The following is a 24,943-nucleotide window of genomic DNA, read 5'->3' as shown; positions in this document are numbered from 1 at the left end:
GGCCGCGCCGGGCTGGGGGCGGGGCCCAGCCCTAGGGGCGTGTCCGCGCGGCCGAGCACCACTCCTGACGTACGCTCCCGCCCTCGCTGTTCCTGGGCCAAGGAGTCACCTCACAAAGCAGCGACCGCTAGCGCGGGGCGGGGCGAGGCGGGGCCGGGGCGGCCCCGCCCCCCAGCGTGCTTCCTCCCAGAGCTTAGGGCCGCCGGCAGGGGGCGCTGCGTTACGGGGCTGGACCGCAACGGCGGTGGCGGCGAGGCGGCGCGTGGCCATCAGGCGGCGCTACCCGGCTCGGCCTCGGCCTCGGCCTGTGCGGCGGCGGCGGCGGCGGCGGCGGCGGTGGCAGCGGCGGCGGCCTGGGCCCGGGCGCGGCGGCGGCGGCGGCGGCGGCGGGTCCTGGAGCCGGATCTAAGATGGCAGGAACGGCGGCGGCGGCGGCGGCGGGGCCGGGCGTGGGCGGCGCGGGGGCAACCGGCCCGGGTGTCACGGGGCCCTGCGGGGCCGTGTCCGTGTTCCCCGGCGCCCGCCTCCTCACCATCGGCGACGCGAACGGCGAGATCCAGCGGCACGCGGAGCAGCAGGCGCTGCGCCTCGAGGTGCGCGCCGGCCCGGACGCGGCGGGCATCGCCCTCTACAGCCGTGAGTGCGGGGCCCCAGGGCCGGGCCGAGTGCCGGGCTGCGCGCGGGGGCTGCGCACGAGGCCGGACGGGCGGGGGGCCCGGGGCGGACGGGACGCGGCCGTGGTGAGGGGCCCGGGGTCCCGAGGGTGAGGAGCCCTGATCCTTGAGGGCCTGGTGGGGCTCCGTGTGGCCGGGCCGAGGGAGCTGGATGTGGGGGGCCCCCGAGTGAGGGGTGTGGAGGAACGGTGTCAAAGGGGCAGAAAGAGAAAAGAGGGCGTGAGTGGTGGCCAGAGGTGAGGTGCCCCGAGTACAGAGGGAAGCGGGAAATGGGGGAGTAGTGAGGGCCCTGAGATTGGGAGGGGGTGGGCAGGAAGTGGGGGGCCGAGAGTGCAAAGTAAGAATTCGGAGGAAGCCGGGGGTGGGGGAGCTGGGTGGGAGGGGAGGGGGCCTGGGCGTGGGAGAGGTGGGAGTCTGTGGGCGGGTGTGGCCGCTCTAGCGGGGAGGAGGGAGGGGTGTGGGCAGCCTCTGGCCATCTCAGGGGACCCTCTTGACTGCCAAGGACAGTTGGAAAGTGGTGCCCAGTCTGGGGGGGCCTGGAGCACCCTGTGCCACTCATCTGGAGGGCTTGGCGTTCCGGACCCCCGAGTGGGAAACTTCTACATCTGGGGAGAGGGGTCCTGCGAGGGTGGTGCGAGCTGCTCTGTGTGCGCCTCGTGGAAACGTGGACGGGGAGGGCCCCTATCTGGATGCCCAGCTCCGAAGTAAGAGGTAACACGGACTCCTCCCTCGCCACGGTCCTCCGATCTTCGTTTTTTTTTTTTGTTTTTTTTTTTTTTGTTTTTTTTTTTGCCGTACGCGGGCCTCTCACCGTTGTGGCCTCTCCCGTTGCGGAGCACAGGCTCCGGACGCGCAGGCTCAGCGGCCATGGCTCACGGGCCTATCCGCTCCGTGGCATGTGGGATCTTCCCGGACTGGGGCACGAACGCGCGTCCCCTGCATCGGCAGGCGGACCCTCAACCACTGCGCAACCAGAGAAGCCCCGATCTTCCTTTTAGGGGATGTGAGAAGCTGGTTACATTTTCTGAAGCTAGTTTCAAAACTGACATTAAGGTGGAAAAAAAAAAATCACAAATGTGTTTGCCAAGGACCTCGCGTCTTTGTAGTTCATCCTTTTTCTTTCTCTTGTTACTCTTTCTTATCAGTTCTCTCCGGTCACGATTCCTCCTTCACATTTTTTAAAAAATTAATTAATTAATTGTTGGCTGTATTGGGTCTTCATTGCTACGCGTGGGGTTTCTCTAGTTGTGGCGAGCGGGGGCTACTCTTCGTTGCGGTGCGCGGGCTTCTCATTGCGGTGGCTTCTCGTTGCGGAGCACGGGCTCAAGGCACGCAGGCTTCAGTAGTTGTGGCACGTGGGCTCAGCAGGTGTGGCTCGCCGGCTCTCGAGCGCAGGCTCAGTAGTTGTAGCGCACGGGCTTAGTTGCTCCTTGGCATGTGGGATCTTCCCAGACCAGGGATCAAACCCGTATCCCTCGCATTGGCAGGCAGATTCTTAACCACTGTGCCACCAGGGAAGTACCTCCTTCACATTTTGTTATTCTGTTACACTCAGCTTGGTCTCTCTGGGTTTCTTGCACTGATGCTCTGTGGAGTCACTGAGGGGGCCTCTCCTGGCTTTGACCTGTGTGAGTTTTTTGCCACTTTGGGAACGAGGGTTTTCTGAAGGGAAGTGTGTGGAGCAGTTGGTTCCCAAACAGGATTCTCCCCACACTTCAACTTGGAAAACCCAAAATAAAGGAGCTGTGCGTCTGTCCCCAGCGTTGCAGCTCTTTTTGCTGGGGCAGAGCTGGGTCTTCTTGGATCAGATGAGGAGAAAGAAGGGTATCCCTGGTAGGCATCGGAGCTCAGGACAGACACTTAAGCTCAGCAGGATCCCCCAGGTCACAAGCATGACCATTCATTCAACACGCAGTAATTGGATACAGAACAAAGAAGGGCAGTGTTTCTCAAACTAGGGTTCCAGGGCTGATCCGCAAAGGAGTTCCAAGGGAAGTGGTTTATCTTTGGTAAATAAACTTTTGATTTTAGAACAGTTTTAGATTGATAGAATTACTAGGAAGATAATACAGAGCGTTCTCATATACTCTACACGTAGTCTCCTCTCTTTACATGTTTCTCCAGGAGAGTTTTTACTTTTGTGTTTTTGTTTTGTGGATCTACTCGAGGGAATTGTTACTAGTTACAAAGGGAACACTTCCCTTTTTAAAGGTCATTCATGTTTCTCAAACTGAGAGCCTCAGTCTGAAATTATTTTAGACCCCTGATGATAAAGTCTCAGAGGTCTGAAATAATTTTTTCCTCTTTAGGCTCAAGTAACATTAGTGTGAGGTATTAGTGTAAAACTATGGGTTCTGGAGTTGGCCAAAGCTGGTTGTATTAGTTTTCCAGGGCTGCCGTAACAAACTTGGTGGCTTAAAGCAACGGGAATGTGTTCTCTCGTAGTTCATGGGCAGAAGTCCAAAATCAAGGTGTCGGCTGGGCCACACTCGCTCCACAGGCTCTAGAGGAGGATCCTTTCTTGCCTCTTCCAGCTTCCAGTGACTCCAGGCGTTGGTTGGCTGGAGGCCACAGAAATCCAGTCTCTGCCTCTGTCTTCACATGGCTGTTCCCCTGTGTCTCTGTGCCTTTTCCTGTAAGGTCACCTGTCGCTGGATTTAGGGCCCACCCTAAATCCAGGATTATCTTAGATCCTTAATTATGTCTGTAAAGACCCTTTTTCTAAGTAAAGTCATATCCACAGGTTCCAGGGGTTAGGGCTTGGACATATTTTGGGGGGCATCCACTACGCGGGCTAGACTGGTGCCCTGAGGGTAGTTGTGGGTCTCTGTGCCTCAGTTTCCTCGGCGGTAGAATGGAGGTGATGACAGGACTGTGGCACAGCGTGTTTGCTCTATGGACGAACACTTCTTCTTTGGTGGCACCACCTGCTCCAGTAAAGGCCTGGTGATGGCCTCAGAGTTGGTCGGGTTACTGCTCAGGGCGGGGCAGCACTGGTTCCTGAGCCAGCTCCGCCTGGGGAGCGCAGGCCTCCGGGGAAGAGCTGCTCTGAAGTCTGCTGGGGAAGTGCAAAGTTCTGGATCAGAGATCAGGCCCAGCCTGCTGAGTGTGGAGGGCTGGCTGACGGTCCCCTGGAAAAAGGCAGAGATGGTCCGGCCACTGGGAGGACTTAGGGGGGAACCACGCTGCTGCTGGGAGCTTCAGGCTTTCTCTTGGGATGAACTTCTGTCCCTGGCCTCAGCATTTTGCAATCTGGACCCTTCTGGGACCTGAATGCTTTGGCCAGGTGAGAAGGCTTCAGGAGCCCTGTTGCGCTCACCTGTCTCTCGTGAGGCGAGGTCCTGCGAGCCTCCAGCTCCCGGGCATTCGCCTCTGTGGGTGGAGCTGGGGTGGGGGCGGTGGGCGGTCTACTGAGACATCTGGGAGCTGAGGGTCTGAACGTGGAGTGTGACTGGTGTGAGTCACCACTACGCAGCCTTGAATTAGCCATTTCACCTGTGGCAGCTCTATAGCAACACCTGTGCACGTCCTCCGTTTCCTCACCTGCGATGGGAATAGTGCCATCGGGGGCCCGGGCATGCGGGGGAAGTGCAGCACGGGGTTGTGGAGCAGGGTGTCCGGCGGTGAAGGGTAGATCTGTCTACAGATGTTATCAGTGGTGATGCTACTGGCGTGGAATGGTGAAGAGCTGGCTTTTCTAGGAGGGAGCCCCTTATGCTGTGGGGCTGCCCAGCTGCCTTGCACCCCCAGCAGATGGGAGGGAGGCCCCTGGGCTGCCACCTCTGTCTCAGGCGGCAGGGCTGGGAGATGGGTGTGGGTAGCAGGACATCCAGCCCCTTTCCTTGACGTTCGCCCCCTCGCTGTGGGAAAGAGGACAGCTGAGGAAGGTGCTGTCCCAGTCACCCTGCAGTGAATAGTGACCCTCCCCACCCCTTCTTTTTTTGGGGGGTGGGCCTCGTGGCTTGCAGGATCTTAGTTGCCTGACCACGGATCGAGCCCGGGCCCCCGGCAGTGAAAGTGCAGAGTCCTAACCACTGGACCACCAGGGAATTCCCTCCCCCACCCCTTCTTGCCACTTGATGTCTCCCTGGCCTGCGTCCGTGGGATTGGCTAAATGGCAACTACCAAAACTGGGCCATTTTCCTTGGGCGGAGTTGCCAGCTCCCCGGGTCTTGAGGAAGCTTTGGCACAGCCTCTGGAGTCCTTGGATGTGGGCTGCCATCCCCTTGCAGGGAGGCAGCTCCTCGGAAAGCCCATCGTGGGGCGGTGGGGCGGCGAGCAGAACAGACTCTCAGTTCCTCCGCCCCGTGGCGGCCTTTCTGGAGCTGACTGTGCTGCTTTTCTCTTTCGGTCCTCTGGCTTGTCCCCGCTGCATCGGCTAGGAAGGGATGTACGGCAGGGCTGGCTCTGACAGGGGCTAAATTTCAGTTCGTGGGGGACCTTCCAGGGGTGGAAACCCCAGAGAAAAACCCTCTGTAAAAGCAAGGTGAAGCATGGCCTGCTCTCCCAGAATCAGGACCCTGTGACTTCCTTCAGTCACCCTCCTGGTAGCCCACAGCCCTGGCAGGTGCGGCAGGGGGGTGGTAGTGAGAGGGTTTGGAAAAGTCTGTCCTCTACCCAGCCTTGAGGACATTCAGTGTCAAGCTGGGGGGAAGACCCAGAAAGTTACACCAAAAAGCATTCACGTTTCAGTGGTGCCTGCTAGTTGCTGCTGGCTGCTGCCATTTTTTGAGCACTTACTGTGTGCCAGGCCCTGCTTAAACCAGTGTTGACAGACTCAAATGCTTGACTTTGGGGGCAGCTGGGGAAAGGATAATAATATAAAGCAGGGCCTGTGGGCAAGCTATGGCCTGTGGACCAGATAGGGCTTGTGGCCAGTTTTTTAACCCGTGACGGCTAAGGGCGGTTTGTACATTTTTTTAAAAATTAAAAAATTAATAAATTTTTGGCTGTGTTGGGTCCTTGTTGCTGTGCCCGGGCTTTCTCTAGTTGCGGCAAGTGGGGACTACTCTTCGTTGTGGTGCGCGGGCTTCTCGTTGCGGAGCATGGGCTCTAGGCGCGCGGGCTCCAGTAGTTGTGGCTCACAGGCTCTAGAGCGCAGGCTCAGTAGTTGTGGAGCACGGGCTTAGTTGCTCTGTGGCATGTGGGATCTTCCCGGACCAGGGCTCGAACCCGTGTCCCCTGCATTGGCAGGTGGATTCTTAACCACTGAGCCACCAGGGAAGTCCCAGTTTGTACATTTTTTGAAGTGTTGATTAAAAAGAAAAAAACAACCAAGGAAGAATATTCAACCAAGACCATAGAGTCCTGCAAAACCTAAGATGTTTACTTACTGGCCCATGACAGGAAAAGCTTGCAGACCCCTGGGATAAATGAACGAAACAGGCAGGAGGAGGGGGGACGTGGGGACTCAGCCCCAGCCAGGGTTGGCAGATCTGCCACAGCTTAAGGGAAACTGAAAAGCCCTTCTTTGTGTAGGTCTGTTTGTTTTGATTGTGAAGTGTCCTGATTGCTCAGGCCAGATAGAGTACACTTTCTGGACCGTGTGGGTCAGTTAGCCTGATAGGTGTGGCCCTTGCTGTGTGTTACCACTGGTCCTTAGAACAGTTCTGGAAGGTCAGCACACCACTCCCATTCTATTGCTGGAAAAGCAGGGGTGAAAGGGCTTGACCAAATAACATGGCTGGCAGCAGCAGAGCTGGCTTCGGAGTTCTTGGCTATTGGACCCTCTGCTCACTGCAGCGTGGTTCAGTGGAAAAGGGTGGTCAGGATTCAGTTTATCTGTGCATAACAGAAGCCCAAAGTGGCAATGGCTTAAACAAGATGGCAATTCATTTCTTGTGCTCTCGTCCTGAAGCCTTGGAGGTTGGCAGACCAGGGCTGGTGTGGAAGCTCTGCTCCAGGAAGTCCTTGGACCCAGGTCCTTCCAGCTAACCCCTCTCCCACATCCCGGGTGCGGTCTTGTCATCATGGATCAACATGGTGGCTGGAGTCCAGCTATTACACCCTGGTTTTCAGACAGCAGGATAAAGGAAGGGACAAAGGATGCCAAGAGCATTGCCAGGTGTCTGTTAGGGAAGGTTCCCAGAAGCTGGCCCTGAGTGCTTCTGCTTGCATCCCATTGGCTAGAATGCAGTCACATGGCCACCACTAGCTGCAAGGGAGCCTGGGAAATGTAGTCTTTAGTCTGAGCAGCCTTGTACTCAGCTAATTTCAGGGTTTCTCTTTCAGTGAGAGAAAGGGGAAACAGACACTGGGAGACAGTCACCTTGGCCACAGTAGGTAGGATGTGGATGTAGCCACCAGTGTTGGGAAGGATACTCCTGGGTTATGGAAAGATGCTCAAGTCGGGGGTGGGGACAGCAGCCTGGTGTGGAGCAAAAGGGTCCGTTGGAGGAACTAAAGGATGGGTAACAAGGTTGGGCCCAGGTCACTTTCCTGAGTGACAGGGCCTTTTCCTTTATGTGGTCAGGAGTGGCCTGCCATTTTTCACGAGGGCCTAACATGATAAGAATGGTATTTCTGAAGATTACTCTGGCAGCAGGTTACGCTGTAGACGGGAGCAAGGAGAGAGAAGCCTGCAGAAGCTTCCAGGTGAGAGAATGCAACAGAAATGTAACCGAATAGTTTCACCTTAGTCTGCGCCTGAAGCATGTCAGAGGCCAGGAATCGTGTTATGGAACAAAAGGTGAATTCTCCCCAGGGCAAAGGCAAAGGGCAGATGGCAGAGGCCATGACCCATGGCCAGGGGTCGTGAGTGACCTGCCTGCAGGGTTGGCTCCACTATGTGGTTAAAAGGAGACTCCCAGTATTTTAAAAATCGAGGGATTTCACATCAAAATCTGGCTTTGTACTTCTGAAAAAGAAGAAAGGCTGGCAACCCTGGGCCTTTACACCACGAGGCTGAGTTGGATGGCAGTGCTGCCTTCAGAAGGGGCAGGCACCCCACGTGGCTAGAGTCCCTTCCCTGCTCGCCGCCACCCAGCACAGGCCTCGCACCAGGAGCCATTTGCCCTCTCACTTGCAGTGGTTTGTTTCCTTTCTTTTTCTTTGCGGTACGTGGGGCACTCACTGTTGTGGCCTCTCCCGTTGCGGACGCACAGGCTCAGCGGCCATGGCTCACGGGCCCAGCCGCTCCGCGGCATGTGGGATCTTCCCGGACCGGGGCACGAACCCCTGTCCCCTGCATTGGCAGGCGGACTCTCAACCACTGCGCCACCAGGGAAGCCCCCTTTCTTTCTGTTTTTTTTTTCTTTAAATTTTATTTTTGGCTGTATTGGGTCTTTGTTGCTGTGCGCAGGCTTTCTCTAGTTGCGGTGAGCGGGGCTACTCTTTGTTGTGGTGCACGGGCTTCTCACTGCAGTGGCTTCTCTTGTTGTGGAGCACGGGCTCAAGGCATGGAGGCTCAGTAGTTGTGGCTCATAGGGTCTAGAGTGCAGGCTCAGTAGTTGTGGTGCACTGGTTTAGTTGCTCTGTGGGATGTGGGATCTGTGCGGTGGTTTGTTTCTTAAAGTAGAGAGGCATTTCTCTGAACCCAGGTTTCCATCAGGGGTGGGAAAATGTTTCTTACCCTTAGCCCACACCCTTCTTCGTCCCCCATCCCTTTCTCTAGGCGGCTGAGTTTGAGCCCCGTGGAGCTGGGGGCTGTTACCCCAGTCCAAGGTGACCTGGCTTCCAGTCCTGAGCCCCGCCCACTTCCCACCTCCGAAGCCCCTCCCCTTCCTCACCTCTCCCTGCACCTGTGTAGCCCACAGGCCCTCACTGGCAATTTGGAAGTCTAAAAGGTACGAAAACCTAACTTCTTACTCATTTGACAGCAAGCTCTAACCTGACCCAAACTGGGGCACAGTTCCCCCCTGAGCTGCCACGTGGGGCTCTCTGTAATCTCTGGGTATCCAGTTTAGAATGACTGTTCCCGCTTTTGGCTGCAAGACTGTGCTTGGTTCTGGACGTTTCCTATAGTTTGCTGGGGATAATCCACGTTATCTGAACCTTGTTAGCTTTTTGCAGATCTGAAGAGTTTGTAATCTGAAACATACTGGGCTGCATGTGTTTCAGGCAGGGACTAAGGGCCTGGCGCGATATCCCCGTTGGGGTTGTTTGGGCCCATGTGTGAGATCACAGGTGGAAAGTGGCCGGCGCCGTGAGCAGCACCTGGCAGCAAGTGTAGGCATTAGGTGTGGGGGCCTGCATGAGGTGGGCGTGCAGGGCCTTTTGGCGGAAGAAGGAGTATGGTGTGAACTCAGGTGATTCTGTGGTGCCTTCCGGGACCAGGTCATATCTAGCAGAATGGGGGAGGCAAGAGAACTCTTGGTGGCAGGTGAGTCTCCTTTCCTGGGGAGCCTGAGGAGGCACCTGAGGAGGTGGTGAGTTTGCCAGGACGTCGGGAGAAATACGCATCCCAGATGGGGGGAGGGGGGGTTGGAGGGCCAGACCTGGGCCAGACTTGGCTGCTCCCATGGAGAGTGGAGGCTGGGAGGGGCTTCAGGCAGCTCAGAGCTGAGACTCTGAACCCAAAGTCCTTGGATGGCCCCTGGGAGGGGGGTGTCCCATGATCCCTTGAAATTATATGCCGCTTGCATAAGGGTAGAGGAACAAGAGTCCATGGCTGGGACCTCAGAGGAGCCTCTCCAGAGGCAACACTTCTAAAATGCCTATTAGGTCTGTGTGCTCCTGGTAAACTGTGGCAGTGACGCTGCGGTTGGTTCTCTGTGCATTTTTCGGGGAAGAGGCTCCCTTGCTTTTGATCCTCCTCAGAGGGATCTGTGACCCAAGAAAGGCTGACAGCCACTGAGGACAGCAGCAGACTGGGGAGTGAAGTGGGTGCCCCTGGCTTGTAAGGGATGGTCAGTGGGAGAAGCGGTGTGTGCGCGCGTGTGCCGCGTGTGCGTGTGTGTCCTGTCCTGTCCTCAGACAGGGGGAGTGACTTTGAAAGGCAGGAATGCCAAGGGCAGGTCACTGGATTTCAGGAGGGGCAGCCCCATCTGAGGGCTGGGGTGGGGGAGGGAACCCAGGCAGATGGCAGGTCTGGGGAAGGCTGGGTGATGAGTGGGAGAGCGACCCAGGACAGCAGGGCCCACCAGCAGTTCTCTGAAAATGGGGAGACCTGAACTTTCATTCTTTCAACCAGAAACGTATTCAGAGGGGACTTGCTGTCGCGTTGTGGTCGTTACCATCTGTCTAACTTTAAACAGCAAAACTTTATTGAGCATCCATTGTGTGCCAGGTACTGTTTTAGGAGCTGGGGTTAAGCAAGTGGGTCCACACTTGTGGGTCTTGGGCTGTGTGTGTGTGACAGGCATTAAGTCAGCAGCCACCTGCTAGTGGTCAGCGCCTTGGAGGAGGTAAAATATACTGAGGCTTGAGAGTGCTGGGGGAGGGGCTGCTCAACGTGAGGGGGAGGAAGGGGTTGGTCACAGATGGTCCCTGCTCAGAATGGGGCATTAACGCCACCAGGAGAAACGCAGGTGAGGCAGCACCTCACCATCGGCGTGACTGCTCTGTGCCTCAGTTTCCTCGGCTGTAAAATGGGAATCTTGGTAGCCTCTACCTTGGAGGGTTGTTATGAGTTGTGAGCTAATAGAAGCAAAGTGCTTAAAATCGTGTCTGCTACTCATCAGGAGGGAAGAGCTGCTGGGGAGTGAGCCTGTGGGCCCACATGGCCAAGGACAGCCAGGGGCCAGTGTGGCTGGATCAGGGCGAGTAGGGGGAGGGCCGGGCCCCAGCAAGGGGCTTGGCATTTATTCCCAGAGTGTTGGGGAGGGAAGCGACACCTGTGGTTGTGTCTGGGCTCAAGCCCAGTTCTGTCCCCTGTCCTTTCCTGGCAGGGTGATCCTGGGCGAATGACTCAGCCTCCCAGATCTCAGCTTCCTTGTCGGTGGGGATGTTCCACTGAGGCTTGGCTGGTGGCAGGTGATCACCTGTGCCCGGACTGTAGGCACCCTCTAGTTTCGGGGAGCAGAGAAAAGGCGGAGGAAGAACCCCTCTCGCTGTTGCGGGGGGAATGTGGCCCAGGAGCCAGTCTGGAGAGAATGGGGCAGGAGGCCACCAGCCGGAGAGAGTTGAAGTGGGAAGGAGGCAAGTCCTGGGGGCAGGGGGCAGTGGCTTAGCTGGGGTCTGCTGTATCTCTGGGTCAGTCCTGCTCTCCTGGGTCCCTGTCTCTCGGCCAGGCCAAGGGACAGGCCTTCTTTGCATTCTTGGGTTGGAATGCCCGCCCTTCTCCCTCCTGGTCTGCAGCAGTCCTCTCCAGAGTCAGAAGCAGCTGGAGGTCATGATTAGCATAGGCTGTGGAGCCTTATCTGACTTGACCTTGTGACCCTGGCCAAGTGACCCTAGTTCTCGCTCGTTTCTTCCTGGAGCATGGAGAGTGGTCTTGGGGGCTGGTATTAGCCCCGCACACACAGCAGGTGAATGACATGGTGTAAGATATCATTGGTCTCCTAAACCTGCTGTGTGGTCTGGAAGAGGTGATCGTGAAACCCTCAGACAGGTACAGGAGGAGCTGAGAAGGGCACAAGGAGGTAGCCTTGGAGATCCTGCCCAAGCCCCTCCAGATCCCGAATGACTCACTTTGCACGTTCACCCTCTTGTTTTCTCACTTCTGGGACTTGCTTGGGAAGCTTCAGGATTCGGGGTCCCAGGAACAGTGCAGGGCGGGGCTGTTGGCACCCTTCCCATCTGCCCGGAGAAACCATGGCACTCTCCCTGACGCTCGTTATGCTACACAGCTCCGACTTTTGGTTTAAGAACCCCGAGTCCCTGATTTCTCCCACACCCACCCCTTTTGTTCCCTGAAAACCAGTTCTGTGAAGGAAGTTGAGAACAGGCTTCACCCAGGCCTGCAGGAGTTGGATATGGAGGCTCTGTGGCCCTCATGCGTCTCCTCTGGTGGTTATTCTTTAGATCACGTACTTTAATTGTTGTTTAATCAACACACACAGACGCCTGGGCCTTAGGTGCACTTGACAGTGTGTGCACCCGTGTAACCGCCACCCAAAGCCAGACCTAGAACTTGTCCCCCAGCCTCTGGGTGGGTTTTGTTTGGTCAGGTGGGTCTGTCCCCTGATGCCAGGCAGCGCATACTTGAAAACAGGTCCAGACTGGTGGGGTGGGGCCGGGGGGCCGGGGGGGGGGTGCTCTGTCTCCTACCAACCCCCATTCCTTGCGTAGTGAGAGAACCCCTTTGCTTCCCTCTTTTTGTCTGTCTTTTTCAATTGATTCATCGCCCACAGCTTCGGTAAGAACGGGTCTGAGCTGTTTTCGTTTAAGATTGTTTGGCGGATTTGCTCCCCCGCGAATTGTGTTTCCGTGGCTGGGGTTCCTTTTGGCTGGATGTGTTACTCGTGTAACGGTTTTGTGTGTAGAAACCTGCTTGACAACTCAGGAACTCGTGAGGTTCTGGCGGAGTTGGCCGCAGGGACCCTGGCAGATCAGTGCTCTAAGGAAAAAGGGATGCTCCTTCAATCCCCGCACAGGGGGCAGGTGAGTAAATACAATCAAAGGCAGGCTGGGGGGCGACCCGCAGACCCAAGAGGGACATTCCAGGAGCTTGCCACATTCTTCCCTGAGCTGGGGGGAAAGCAGAGGCAGGCTGGGGCTCCCGGACTTCTGCTGTGTGTCCCGGAGATCCCCTCCGCAGAGCCTGGCTCTGGTCTGAGCCCTCTGTGTAACCGGAGGTTGGCGTCCCTAGTGGTGGATGAGCCCTGGCTGGGGGATGCTGACAGGTCACATGGCCTTGACTCCCTTCCACCGCCACGCCACCCCTGTGCCCTGCGGATTGCCGCTCTGAGGCCCTACCATGGCTGACATGGGCTGAGCCCACACGTGTGGCGGGCGGGCGCCGTGCCAGGCACTTTACGTTCATTGACTTGCCTTTGCCGTCAGAACAGCCCCTTGGGAGGCCACCGGAGCCACAGCTCATCCCCGTTTCATAAGGGAGGAAACTGAGGCACTCAGTGGTAGGCGGCAGTCAGGTGCCAACCGAGCTTTGGCCCTGACGTCTCGACTCAGCCCTGCTACCCCTCGGGCGCAGGTGAGGAGTCAATGCCGTAAAGGAGAGGTAGCACCTGGCCGTTGTGGTCTCTGTCCTGTGTTGGGGCAGTGGCCCCGGCGGATTCTTCTGGAGCCCGAAGCCAGTCTTTCCTCATTCCTGCCTCGCTGCCGATTCCGTCATGGTGTCAGGCAGCCTCTGTCCCCTCTCGCCTGGGCCACATCTGGAGTCAACATCTGGTGAGGCAGCCTTGGGTGGGCGGGAAGGGGCCCTCCTACCTCAAACATCCTGTTCTCTGGGGCCGGAGGCGGGGCTGGAGGGGCTCCCGGAGCCCCAGGGGTCTGGCGGAGGCCCTTCCGGCTGCCGTGAGGCCCCAGGACATCCTGTTTCACCTTTTTCTTTGTCGATGGGCCCTCCACTGGGACTGCAAGCGGGCCTCAGCCCTCTCAGCTGGTTTCCTCCATCACTCCGCCGCGGAGGCTGCCTCTGCCCCATCCTCCGGCCTCTTCGGGTTTGGCCTCCCTGGAGCCACCCTGATCTGAGGGTTGAGGCCCCTCATCTGGCCAGAGGAGGGACACGTTTGAGTTCCCCAGACACCGACTGGCTCAGCTGCCTATGCTGGCGCAGCGTCCCCGGCAGCTGCAGGAGCCAGAGTGTGGAGCGCACCAGCCGCTCTGAGGGGGTCCTGCTGCTGCCCTTGACAGAGCTCGCCCGCCCACCCGCCTCTGTCCTCACAGAGCGCTGCCAGCCCAGCTCCTGCTGGCACAGCTGGTGGCCGCCCTCAGTGATCCCTCCCAGCCCTAGGAGGCAGGCTCCATCGGGCTCAGGGGGATGGTGCCTGCTAGCCATGCTCAACCAGCCAGGCCTGGCTCTGCCCGGGCCCAGGGCCCACGTCCTTCCCAGGGCCCTGAGCGTGGTCCCCACAGCCCCCCAGGGCCAACTCTCCTCCCAGAGGCTGGGATGGGGTTCGGCTCTCTTTCATGAGCTGCTGAGTCCCCAGGCTGAGCCGCTCCCAGCATGTCAGTTCTCTGTGCCTTGGTTTCCCCTCTTGAAAGTGAGTTATAAGTGTGCCCAGGCAGGTGGGTGGGAGCATTAGCTGAGCTACTGCACTGCGTTAGGTGTTTGCCTGGTACCACACATAGCAACAGCTTCAAAGTCATGGCCGGAGAAGAAAGGCCCGGCAGAGGAGGCTGACAGCCCAGCGCATGGAGTGAGGGGCTGGGCTGCTGGTTTAGTTGCCTCTGCCCCCCGCCCCCAGTTATCCGCTAAGCCCCCCTGCTTTCAGGGGCCAAGGAACAGGCGCACATCTGCTGTTCCTTTTGTAGCTCACAAAGCCCAGGGCTGCAGGCTGATTAGCATGGAGGGGGCAGACATTTGCATGTAATGGCTCCCGCCCCGGTCGGAGCCCCTAGTATTCTTTTCAGAAAAGCCAAGCCCTTTCTTTGGTCCTTCTTCTCTTGGGGTTGCTCTTCCGCACACCCCACGGTTAGACTTATCTTTGGGCCCCTCCAGACCAGGCCTGCAGGACCAGAGCCTCCAACCTCTAAAGGCAGATATCACCCCCTAGCCCCCATGGACCAGCCCTTTGTGAGGAGTCTCTGCTGACACCCCCTCCCCGGCCCCTGACCCCCTGAAGCCAGAGCTGACTTAGGAGGTTTGGGTGTCTCCAGTGCGGGGGGCCTCTCCTCCGTCCTGTGGTCAGCCCCACTGGAAGCGGGGGAGGGGTGACAAGGGGCGGGCCAGCAGAGGTGGGTGGCTATTATATTGCGAAATATTTTCAAAGAGTGAAGGATAATACAGCAAACACCAAGAGCAGTCACTGCCACCTTAAGAGATAAAACGTTGCCCATAGAGCAAAGGGCCCCCTATCTTGTCTCCTCCCAGGGAGGTAACCTCCTGTTCAGCCAACACCAGTGGTCAGCCTTCATAAGAGGCCACTTTGACGTGGCCTAAAGACCCAACCTGGCACCTTTGAAACCTAGGATCAAGACTTTTCCAATCACGGTATGAAGCTGGTGCCTCTCAACCTCGGCCAGATGGCTGCTCTGCGTCTGAGTGGCCTGCACCAAGCCTGGCTGGGTGCCCAGTCGGGCTGGTCCAGTGGCCAGATGCCTGGTCTGGGCCCAGTGTGGCCTTGTGTCCAGAATTCTCTCTGGGATTCCTTCTCTCCAATCTTTGCGTCTGGTCAGAGTGCCATGGGGATGTGGAGCCCCGAGGTGGATGTTTTGTGCTCAGAACCCCTGCTATGTGCCTGTGGGTCTTGGGTTGGGCGCAGGGTGTGTTGGTCCTCATGACGGTGCTGAGCGATGCATTTTAATTTTATTTTTCTAGACCTGAAAGGTGGGGGGTGGAGCCCCAGGTGGCAGAGCCCAGATTCAAAGCTGGGTCTAACGGAATCCAAAGCTGGAGTTCTGGGATCTGCGCGTGCAGTGTGGGCTCCCTGGCAGGGGGAGAGGGATTACGCTGGGCTTCAGGAAACCCAAGTCTCTGGTGGCCCCGGGCATCCCGGGCTGGCGCCGCCTGCTGCTTCTCTGCCATCACGCCTGCACTAACGGGGTGCGGGTCTGTGCCAGGCAAGACAGTCACCGGCTGAGAAGCCGGTGTCCTCCATCCTCCAGCTCTAATGGTCACTTGGGTCACAGGACCTGAGGCTGCAGAGGAGGGATCAGAGCCATTCCCACCACCCTCCCCCCACCAGCAGGGTCTGGCCTGCTCACTTCCGAGAGGGCCCAGGCGACTTGAGTGGGCACCAGGCCTCCCCCGCTGTCACGACTGCCTTTTGTCTGCTTATCCTTCAGGAACGTGGTAGAAATTCAAACCGCTCAGGAGGGTGTAACATGAAAAGTCCGTCTCTTCATCCTGCCTGATCCTGGCCTGCCCCCCCGTGCCGCCGCTCGTCTTCTGGTGCGCTCTTGCCGCACGGTGTTTCAGGCACACACGGGCTTGCGTGCATACATCTCCCCAGGACCCCACTGGGCTCGAGGTTCTGCAGGTTTAAACCATGGGAGAGGGGGGTGCCTCCCTTCCAGAGACAGCCCCTGCAGTCATTTCGTGGTGTTTCTTTCTAGACAAGCCCCAGGCAGGCGGTGCGCCTGGCCCCTCCCCCTCCCCCTCCCCCTCCCCCTCCCCCTCCCCCTCCCCCCCCTCCCCCTCCCCCTCCCCCTCCCCCTCCCCCTCCCCCTCCCTCTCCCCCTCCCCCTCCCTGGCTCCCCCTACTCCCCCCTACTCTTGTTTTTTTTTTTTTGTGCGGTACGCGGGCCTCTCACTGTCGTGGCCTCTCCCGTCGCGGAGCACAGGCTCCGGACGCGCAGGCTCAGCGGCCATGGCTCACGGGCCCAGCCGCTCCGCAGCACGTGGGATCTTCCCGGACCGGGGCACGAACCCGCGTCCCCTGCATCGGCAGGCGGACTCTCAACCACTGCGCCACCAGGGAAGCCCCCCCCTACTCATTTTTGCACCTGTGGTTTGTGCGTATTTTACACCATCTGCCCCTAACAGTGCGGCTTGGTTATCTTAACACGTCAGCGTCTACAGACAGAAATCTATGTCTTTCCATTGGCTGTACCTTCTTTCACTCATTCAGTGGCTCTTTAGGTTTTTTGCTGCTTTGGACAGTGCTGTATCTAGGTGTATCTTTGCAGACATTTAGAAGTAGAACTGTAGGATAAGGCCCCACAAGGGGACTTCTGGGTCAGAAGTCTTTGACAGAGATGCCCAGATGGGGGCTGGCCCAGTGCACCGGGGTGCTTGAGGGAGGGCTTGGGATTCACCCAGGACAGGGCCAGGCCAGAGGAGCCCAGGGTGACCTCATGGTCCTCAAATACCCCAGGGCTGGGCAGTGTGGCAGCAGCTGCTTGGAGCGTCTGCGAGGACAGCACTGGAGCAGCCGACTTAAGTTACAGCCAGGGAGGGAGGCCAAGCCGGGCTAGGATTCCCCGGGGTGGGATTCTCTTCCGAGACCGTAACCATGGCTGCTCCTGATTATGAAGTGCATAGGACACTTACTAATGCCTCCCTTATCTCATGGAATCCTCACTGCAGGGAGGGTTTTATCCTCACTTTATCCCCATTGCACAATGGGGCTCCTGAGGTTCGGGGTGAAGGGGCCCTCCAGGTGGGCTGTGTCCTCTCACCCTGCAGGCTGTGCCACGATCACCTTTGGACAGGTGAGGAAACTGAGGCCTGCAGTCACATCTGGAGGGCGGCACGGTTGACCCTGAACCCAGGTCTCCCCGGATGCCCATTCGTTTTGACCACTGCCCTCTTGGTCTTCCCTGCTGCGGAAGCGGGGCAGTGGGGCCTGGTGCCCCTGGAAGACGGGAGGCCCTTTGAGGAAGGCGAGCCCTGCGTCCCCCGGGGCCTGGCTCGGCTTGGATGTCGCCGCCTAGGCAGCCTGTAATCTGTATTGCATGGGGCATTGTGTGTATCAGACCCCCGAGTCCCTCCAGCCCCTCTTACCCGGCCTTCTCACTGGTGTCGCCTGCCTCCCTGTGGTGCCCGGGAGCGTGGGAAGGCAGGGCCTGGCTGGCTTGTTCACTGCGGTGCCCTCGTGCCCGTGCTTGGCACCGAGCAGGCTGCGGGCCGAGCCACCCAGTGAGCCGATGGCCGCGAGCAGCGGGTGGGCCGAGGAGAGCACCCTGATTTCTCCACGCCTCATCCTCCTCTTCGCCCGACCCTCCTCTCTCCGGTGGGATATTTTCCTCTGGAAGGTGAACAGCCTGTGTTTTATTTGACAGTAGGAGGTGATTTAATAAAAGACCTCACATATGGACAGGCGCCCCCCCACCCCCAAGTCTGCCAAGGTAAATCGCTTTAATTATGCCTTGCTTGTGGCTGTAATAGTTTTTCTGCTAGAAAGGCAAGGACTTGAAATGTGGCCCTTTTTTGTGTTGGTTGCTTTTCTTTTCCCCCTGAGCTGGTGGCTGCTCTCCCGTCTTGCCCTCCACCTCTGTTGTCCAAGAGGCAAAGAGCCGCTCTCATCTCACACGAGGATGGAAGGGTCTACGGGAGGAGAGAGCTTGACTCCAGGCATTTATCTCCGTTCCACTGGGTCCCTCTGACACGGGTCTGTCCAGCCTGAAGGGCTCAAGGACCCCTTGCTTGTTCCAGAGCAAAGGGGAAGGGGAAAGAGGGCAGAGGTTACCATGGGGCTGCCCAGTGCCCAGCGTCTTCCAGTAGTTAAGTGACCTTCCCCAGGCCACACATGCCCTCGGCCTGGGCAAATGGACCCCCATTCTGGCTGCCTCCTGCATGTAGGGAAGGGGCCCAGTCTCCCTGACCCCAGGCCCTGGGGTGGGGGCCGTGCAGGTCAGCATCCCCAGGTGCTGGGCTGGGCACTGGGCCAGCCACGTGCGGAGCCCTGGATTCAGTAAGGAGTCAGCCTACGATCAGGGCTCGTCCAGGAAGTGCTGGAGAACCTTCCTGGTCTTCCTCCACCTGGAGGAGGTGACAGGGATGCAGGGGAAGAGAGGCAGGGTGCCAGGGAGGGTCTACGGAGCCACGGAGGCTGGAGAGAAGGCCTTCTGCCCATGGTCTGGAGGGTGGTGAGGTCAGCATGGCTTGACGGGGCGGTGGAGGGGCTGTGTGGAGGTCGTCCATGTTAGCAGGGGCCCACGAACCCTGTAAGGAGTTTGGACTTGTTCCAGAAGGCTCTGGGGAACCACTAACGGGTGCAAGCAGGGGAGAGACCACAGCAAATCAGCCGCGTTAGATGCTGTGACTGGGACATGAGAGGCTCAGCACGTCCCCCGGGTCGTCTGGTCAGTGTCCCTAAGAGAGGATGCCTACCCCTCCCTGAGGCCGCCAGCTCTTTTGAGGCCCTCCTGGGTGCCGGGCCCTGCTTTGGGCCCAGGATTGAGGGTGGGAAGCAGGGTGTTGCCTTCAGGCCTGGGACCGGGGAGCCCCTGTGCCTCAGTGTCTGCCAGATTCTGCGGCCCTGGGTCCCACGGTGCTGTCCAGGGAACCGACAGGGAGGGACATCGGGTGGCGCTGTGCTGGGTGGGGGCAGGCAGCCTGTCCCCGGCAGCTGCCCTCCAGCCCTGGCCCTCTCGCAGCACGGGGTCCCTCTGGGTACTGCCCGTGGCTCTGGGGGAGCCAGACTTCTGAGCCACAGGTCCACTGGGGCCTCTCTCACCTCCTCCACAGCCTTCCTACAAATCGCCCGTCTTGCCTGGGAGCCTCTGCAACCTCTCTGGGCTGCAGCCAGGAAGTCCCAGTCGCCCCCATTCTCCCTGCTGGGCCCCTGCAAGGAAAAACACTGCTCCTGTGCGTGTCCCCTGCTCTCAGTACTCACACTGAACACTTCTGGTCACCCGGTGTTAGGCGGGTGTCCCCCCACACCAAGCAATTCTCCAACACCAGCCGGCTGTCTGACAATTCAACTCAATTCTGAAACTGTCTACCTGGAGGTAGTGTCAGATCCCACAGGTTGAGGGCTCAGTCCTACAAGGCTGTACACACCCCGCTTCAGATGCCAGTCGCAAGTTCAGGTTGAGTCATCTGTGCTTCTGGTCAACCTGCAATAAATCAGATGTTCCTAGGACCTCTTCCTCAGGTTCGATTAATTTGCTCCAGCAGAACTCAGGAAAACAGTTTACTTACTAGATGACTGGTTGATATAAAAAGATGCAACTCAGGAGCAGCCAGATGGAAGAGCTGAATGGAGCGAGGTGTGTGGGAAGCAGTGCAGGGCTTCCGTGCCCTTTTCGGGGACGCCAGCCTCCCAGCACCTCCACGTGCTCACCAGCCGGGAAGCTCTCCTGAACCCTGTCCTTTTGGGGTTTTTTGGAGGCTGAGGGGGGGGGCGGTTACTGAAAGTTCCAACCCTCTAATTACTTGGTTGGTCCCCACATGGCTTTCTAAGTCCTATATCCTGGGGTGGTTGAAGGGGGCTTCACATGAATCATGAAAGACATCTTTATCGCTCTTATCACTTGGGAAACTCCAAGAGTTTTAGGAGCTCTGTGCCAGGAACAGGGACCAGATACATATGTATTATAGATCACCGTATTACCACCCCCCTTTCTCTCTGCTTTCCCACATGCTGTTTCCTTTCACTGGAGCATTTGTTCCCAATCTCTTTCCCTGGCTGGTCAGGTGCCATCTCGAGCCCCCCACAGTGCCCCTGTGTCCCTGGCCTCAGTGCCCATCACCTGGGGGTCCTCGTCACTCTGGCCGCCCAGCTCTCCTCATCCCCTCTGGGATGGGGAGGGGGTCTCCTCTGACGCCACCGCCGGGTTTGTAATAAAGTTTTATTGGTACATAGCCGTGTTCCTTTGCATATTTTCTGCGGTGGAGTTGAGTCACAGTAGCAGAGATTAAATGGCCTGAAAAGCTGAAAGTATCTATTTTCTGGTCCTTTACAGATAGAAGCCCAGAGAGGTGGTGCACACACTGGCTAGGAGCACAGACCTGGAGCCAGTCGGCTCTGCCCCTCACCCTGTGACCTTGAGTGAGATACCTAACCTGTCTGAGCCCCCTTTTCTCATCGGAGCCAGTGGGGGTGGTAGCAGTAGATACAGGGGTGCTGTGAGGGGCCCGTGGATAGCGCGGGAACAGAGCGTGGCACCTGGGAAGTTATTACTCACAGTCTGGCCGCCCAGCCCCATCGCGGTCTCAGCAGTGTGTGAGTGGGTGGGTGCTGGGCCACGCTGCCTGTGGAAGCTCAGTGTTTGTGACGTGGCTATTCAGGGCCTGCAGCCCCCTCTGTGGTCGCCCCCAGTTAGAGCGAAGCGGCAGTCTGCCAGCCCCTCCCCTGCTTCCTGTCCCCACCTCTCCGGGCCGCGTGCACGCAACAGCCTCCGAACGTGCCGGCAGGTGTGACCAGGGTGGCGCTTTCTTGCTTCGTTTCTGGAGGCAGGGCACAGAGACCAGTTCTGCCTCTTACACCGCTCGTCCACTGCTGGGTCCGGGCCCTGTGGGCTCCGGGCCCCTTTCCTGGGGGGAGAAGCCCTCTCCCAGGAACCCCTCCCCCGGGGCCCAGGAGACAGGCTGCACCACCTGGCTGGGATAGGCCCAGCGCCACCACCTCTGTGCACTGTCCTGGGGGCCCTTCCCAGTGGCGGGGGGGGAACGGCAATCGACCGAAGGTGCAGAGCCCTGCCCGCTGGGGACTGGGGCGCTGAGCGTGGCCATGGGAAGGGGCTGGGGAGGGGAGGTCCTTGACTGCCAGTCCGAGAGCTTGGACTTCTCCTCAGGCTTTAAAAGAGGTAGGAGCATGGTCCGGCTTTAAAAAAATTTTTTTTTGGTTTGTCAGATATTTACCTAGCATCCCCTGTGTGCCAGGGACTGGTCTGTGGGTGTATAGCTGTGACTTACACAAAATGCTGGCACCATGGGCTTTGGTGGTCCCACCTGTGATGGGACAGCTCAGGTTGCCCTTAGCCCTGGCTTCCCTGGCCCGAGCCTCTGGATGCGGCCAAGCTTCCCTTAGCCACAGGTCCTTGTGGTCGCCTGCCTGGCGTCAGGTTGCAGGGGCTGCCCAGGGCAGCTGGTCGGGTTGCCAGGCTGCTTTGTAAACAGGCCCTCCCTGGTCTGCTCAGTGCCACACGGGAGTAGCTGACAGGTCGGCTTTATTTTCTGCCCCAGGAGTAGGCATGGGTACCACGTCAAGGTTCCGGGTCCCTTCCTGAGACCCGTTTATAGCTGGACTTGGGAGCACCTTGTCTCGGGTCCCCTGTGGGTGCGGCCTGGCTGTGAGCCTGGGGCTGGCCTCCCAATCCGCTCTTCCCTCCTGCCCGCTGTCAGGAGGCTGCCTGTGCCCTGCTCCCCTCTCCCTCCAGGAGGTGGCACCCGGCTCCAGAGGGGTGAGGTCATCTGGCAGAAACCCAGGCTGTGGCTCCAGGAGCCTCCTCCAGGCTGTGGCCCAGGCTTAGGACTCAGACTAAACAAGGGGAGAGCAAGGGGCCCAGCGGACACCCGTAGGCCCTTCATATCCAGATTCACCCATTGGGAACATTTTTCTTTTTCTATTGAGATAAAATTCACATAGCATAAAACCGTTGAGTAGGGAACATATGTATATGTATAACTGATTCACTTTGTTGTAAAGGAGAAACTAACACACTATTGTAAAACAGTTTTACTCCCATAAAGATGTTTAAAAAATAAATAAATAAATAAAAAACAGTTGAGTGGCATTTAGTGCATTCACAGTATCAGGTAACCATCGCCTCTATTTCCAAAATATTTTCATCATCCAAAGAGAAAACCTTGTTTCCATTAAGCAGTCATTCCCCATTCTCCCACCCTCAGCCCCTGGCAACCACCAATTTTGCTTTCAGTCTCCATGAATTTACTGGTTCTGGATGTTCGATATAAATGGGATTCTATACTTGTGAGCTTTTATGTCTGGCTTCCGTCACTCAGCATAATGTTTCTGAGGCTCATCCGTGGGTTGGGACTTCATTTCTTTTTATGGCTGAGTGATATTCCATTGTATGGATGGACCACATTTTTGTATCCAGTCATCAGTTGAGGGACATCTGAGTTGTTTCTACTTTTTGGCTGTTTTGAATAGTAACACTTTGAATATTTGCATCAAGTATTCATTTGAATACCAGCTTTCAGTTCTTTGGGGTTTATACCTACGAGTGGGATCGCTGAGTCAAATGGTAATTCTGTGCGGCTGTACCATTTTAAGTTCCCACCAGCAGGGTCTAAGGGATTCAATTTCTCGCCAACACGTGTTATTTCCCCCTTTTTTGTTTAAAATTACAGCCGTCCTGCTGGGTGTGCAGTGGTATCTAATTGTGGTTTTGAGTTGCAGGTCCCTAAGGACGAATGATGACATGCACCTTTTCACATGCTGGTCATTTGTATACCTTTGGAGAAACATCTCTTCATGTCCTTTGCCCGTTTTTGAATTGGGTTATATTTTTGTTGTTAATAGCTCTTTATATATTCTGGACAATAGATCCTTATCAGGTATATGATTTGTAAATATCTTCTTCCATTCTGTAGGTTGTCGTTTCCCTTTTTTGATACTGTCCTTTGATGCAAAAAGTTTATTTAAATTTTTTTTTTTTTTTTGTCCGTGCCACATGGCTCTCGGGATCTTAGTTCCCCAACCAGGGAGCGAACCTGGGCCTCTGGCAGTGAAAGCACCAAGTCCTAACCACTGCACCACCAGGGAATTCCCAAAAAAGTTTATAATTTTGATGAAGTCCAGTTTATGTAGTTTTTCTTTTGATACCCTTGCTTTTGGTGTCGTATCTAGGAATCCATTGCCAAATCCAAGGTCTCAGAGATTTACCCCTCTGTTTTCTCCTAGGAGTTTTCACTCTTATGTTTAGGTCACTGATTAATTTGAGTCAGGTTTTATATATGGTGTGAGGGTAGGAGTCCGGCTTCATTCTCTTGTACAGGGAGACGCAGTTGTCCCAGCACCATTTGTTGAAGAGACTATTTTCTGCCTCTTGAATGTTCTCGGGACCCTCGTTAAAAATCAGTGGGCTAGGGCTTCCCTGGTGGCGCAGTGGTTGAGAGTCCGCCTGCCAATGCAGGGGAAATGGGTTCGTGCCCCAGTCCGGGAAGATCCCACATGCCGCGGAGCTGCTAGGCCCGTGAGCCATGGCCGCTGAGCCTGCGCGTCCGGAGCCTGTGCCCCGCAATGAGAGGCCACAACATGAGAGGCCCGCATACCGCAAAAAAAAAAAAAAAAAAAATCAGTGGGCTATATGGGACTTCCCTGGCGGTCCAGTGGTTAAGAATCTGTGCTTCCAAGGCAGGCGGCATGGGTTCGATCCCTGGTCAGGGAACGAAGATCCCACATGCTGTGAGGCATGGCCAAAAACTAAAAAACAAACAAACAAAATCAATTCACTATAAACATAGAGTTTATTCTGGACTCTAATTCTTTTGATGTATATGTCTCTCCATTTGCCAATACTATTCAGTTTTGATTACCATACCTTCGTAGTGCGTTTTGAAATCGGGGAGTGTGAGTCTTCCAGCTTTGTTTGTTTTTTCAAGATTGTTTTGGCTGTTATGAGGGTCATTGGGAACACTTTGCACATTTGTACTCATGCTTCTCTCTATAAATATATTTTGTCGTTGTTGTTGATTTGCTGAACCACTGGAAAGCAAGTTGCAGACATCACAAGAATTCACTTTCCTTGCATATGTATCTTTCAATAATAAGAACATTCTTCTGCAGAATAATGCTCCTGTCACATCTAGATCATTTTAAGTTATGGCTCCTGCAGTCCACACGTTTGCCCACTTGTCCTCTGTAGCTGTTGAACGGTGTTCATTAGGCTGCAGTCCAGGACCGCACCTGGCGTTTGACGGTCACGTCTCTTTAGTCTCCTTCACTCTGGAATACTCCCCAGCAATTTTTGCCTTTCCTGACTTTGGCCGTTTTGGGGCAACCAGGGAGGTTGTCTTGCAGACTGCCCTGTGATCTGGCAGTGTCTGTTGTGTCCCCTCGTGATGGGACCAGGGTGTCTGTCCCGCTGCCCCATATCCGGGCGACAGCATCGGGTCGGTTTGTCTCCTGGTGATGCCGTGTCTCACGGTTCGGCTGAGGTGGGGTGCCCCGTGCTTGCTGAGTGAATGACTAGTAACAGTAGTAGTGGCAGGCGCGGGGACACGGTGCTTCCTGGACGCGTGTGTCGGGCCCGACCCCTGCCCCGCCGTCAGTCCCGCTTGACAGATGAGAGAACTGAGGACTCAGGCCTGCCCTGGTGACACACTAAGTGGAGTAGGCGGGGCGTGAACACAGACCGTCTGGGTCCTGTGGCCACACTCACAATACATGCAAGAAGGAAGGGGCCCAGCGGGAAGAAGCAGAGACGCCACTGGCATTTCTTTCTTGACCCCCCGCCCACCCCTGCTCAGCTCTGAAGGCCGACGACGCCCCCATGTGACACGGAGGGGGCTGGTGGCTGAAGGCCCGACTCCCTCAGCTGGGCCTGGGCTGCCTGCTGGGTTCCCGTGACCCTCCAACCCTGCCAGACTTGCCCTCCTCTCCCCTGTGTCTTCCCACCTCAGTGCCCAGGAGCGACATGGGGTCTGGCACCAGCAGGTGCTCCATGAGGGAACGTCCCGGCACAGGTGCCCCCCTGGGCCCCCCAGTGCCCGGCAGCTCCCCGTCCCCCCACCTCAGCCCCGGTTGCCCTGTGGACAACTGTCTCTCCTGCCGGATGGACTGCATCCTGTATCCTCTCTGGGGATGCTGATCAGCCCCCGCCTCGTCCTCAGCGTAGGCTGGGCATGCAGAACACATGGCAGCGCTTGTGGGGCGGGTGTTGTGGCGCCCTGGAAGAATCTGGGGTGCCGT

At 57.1% G+C, this 24,943-nt stretch overlaps 1 protein-coding gene across 1 annotated transcript in view; it reads left to right on the top strand.

Annotated features, from left to right (window-relative positions):
• Positions 1-410: 410 nt before the first annotated feature.
• CARM1 (coactivator associated arginine methyltransferase 1) overlaps positions 411-24,943 on the top strand; it is a 42,232-nt gene continuing 17,699 nt past the window's right edge. The window contains exon 1 of the mRNA XM_059062132.2: positions 411-636. Coding sequence (XP_058918115.1) covers positions 411-636 — 226 coding nt within the window. The remainder of the gene's footprint in view (positions 637-24,943) is intronic.

This window comes from Kogia breviceps, chromosome 4 (assembly GCF_026419965.1).
Source record: "Kogia breviceps isolate mKogBre1 chromosome 4, mKogBre1 haplotype 1, whole genome shotgun sequence".
Classification (NCBI taxonomy): Eukaryota; Metazoa; Chordata; class Mammalia; order Artiodactyla; family Physeteridae; genus Kogia; species Kogia breviceps.
This window is presented reverse-complemented; position numbering and strand designations above follow the sequence as displayed.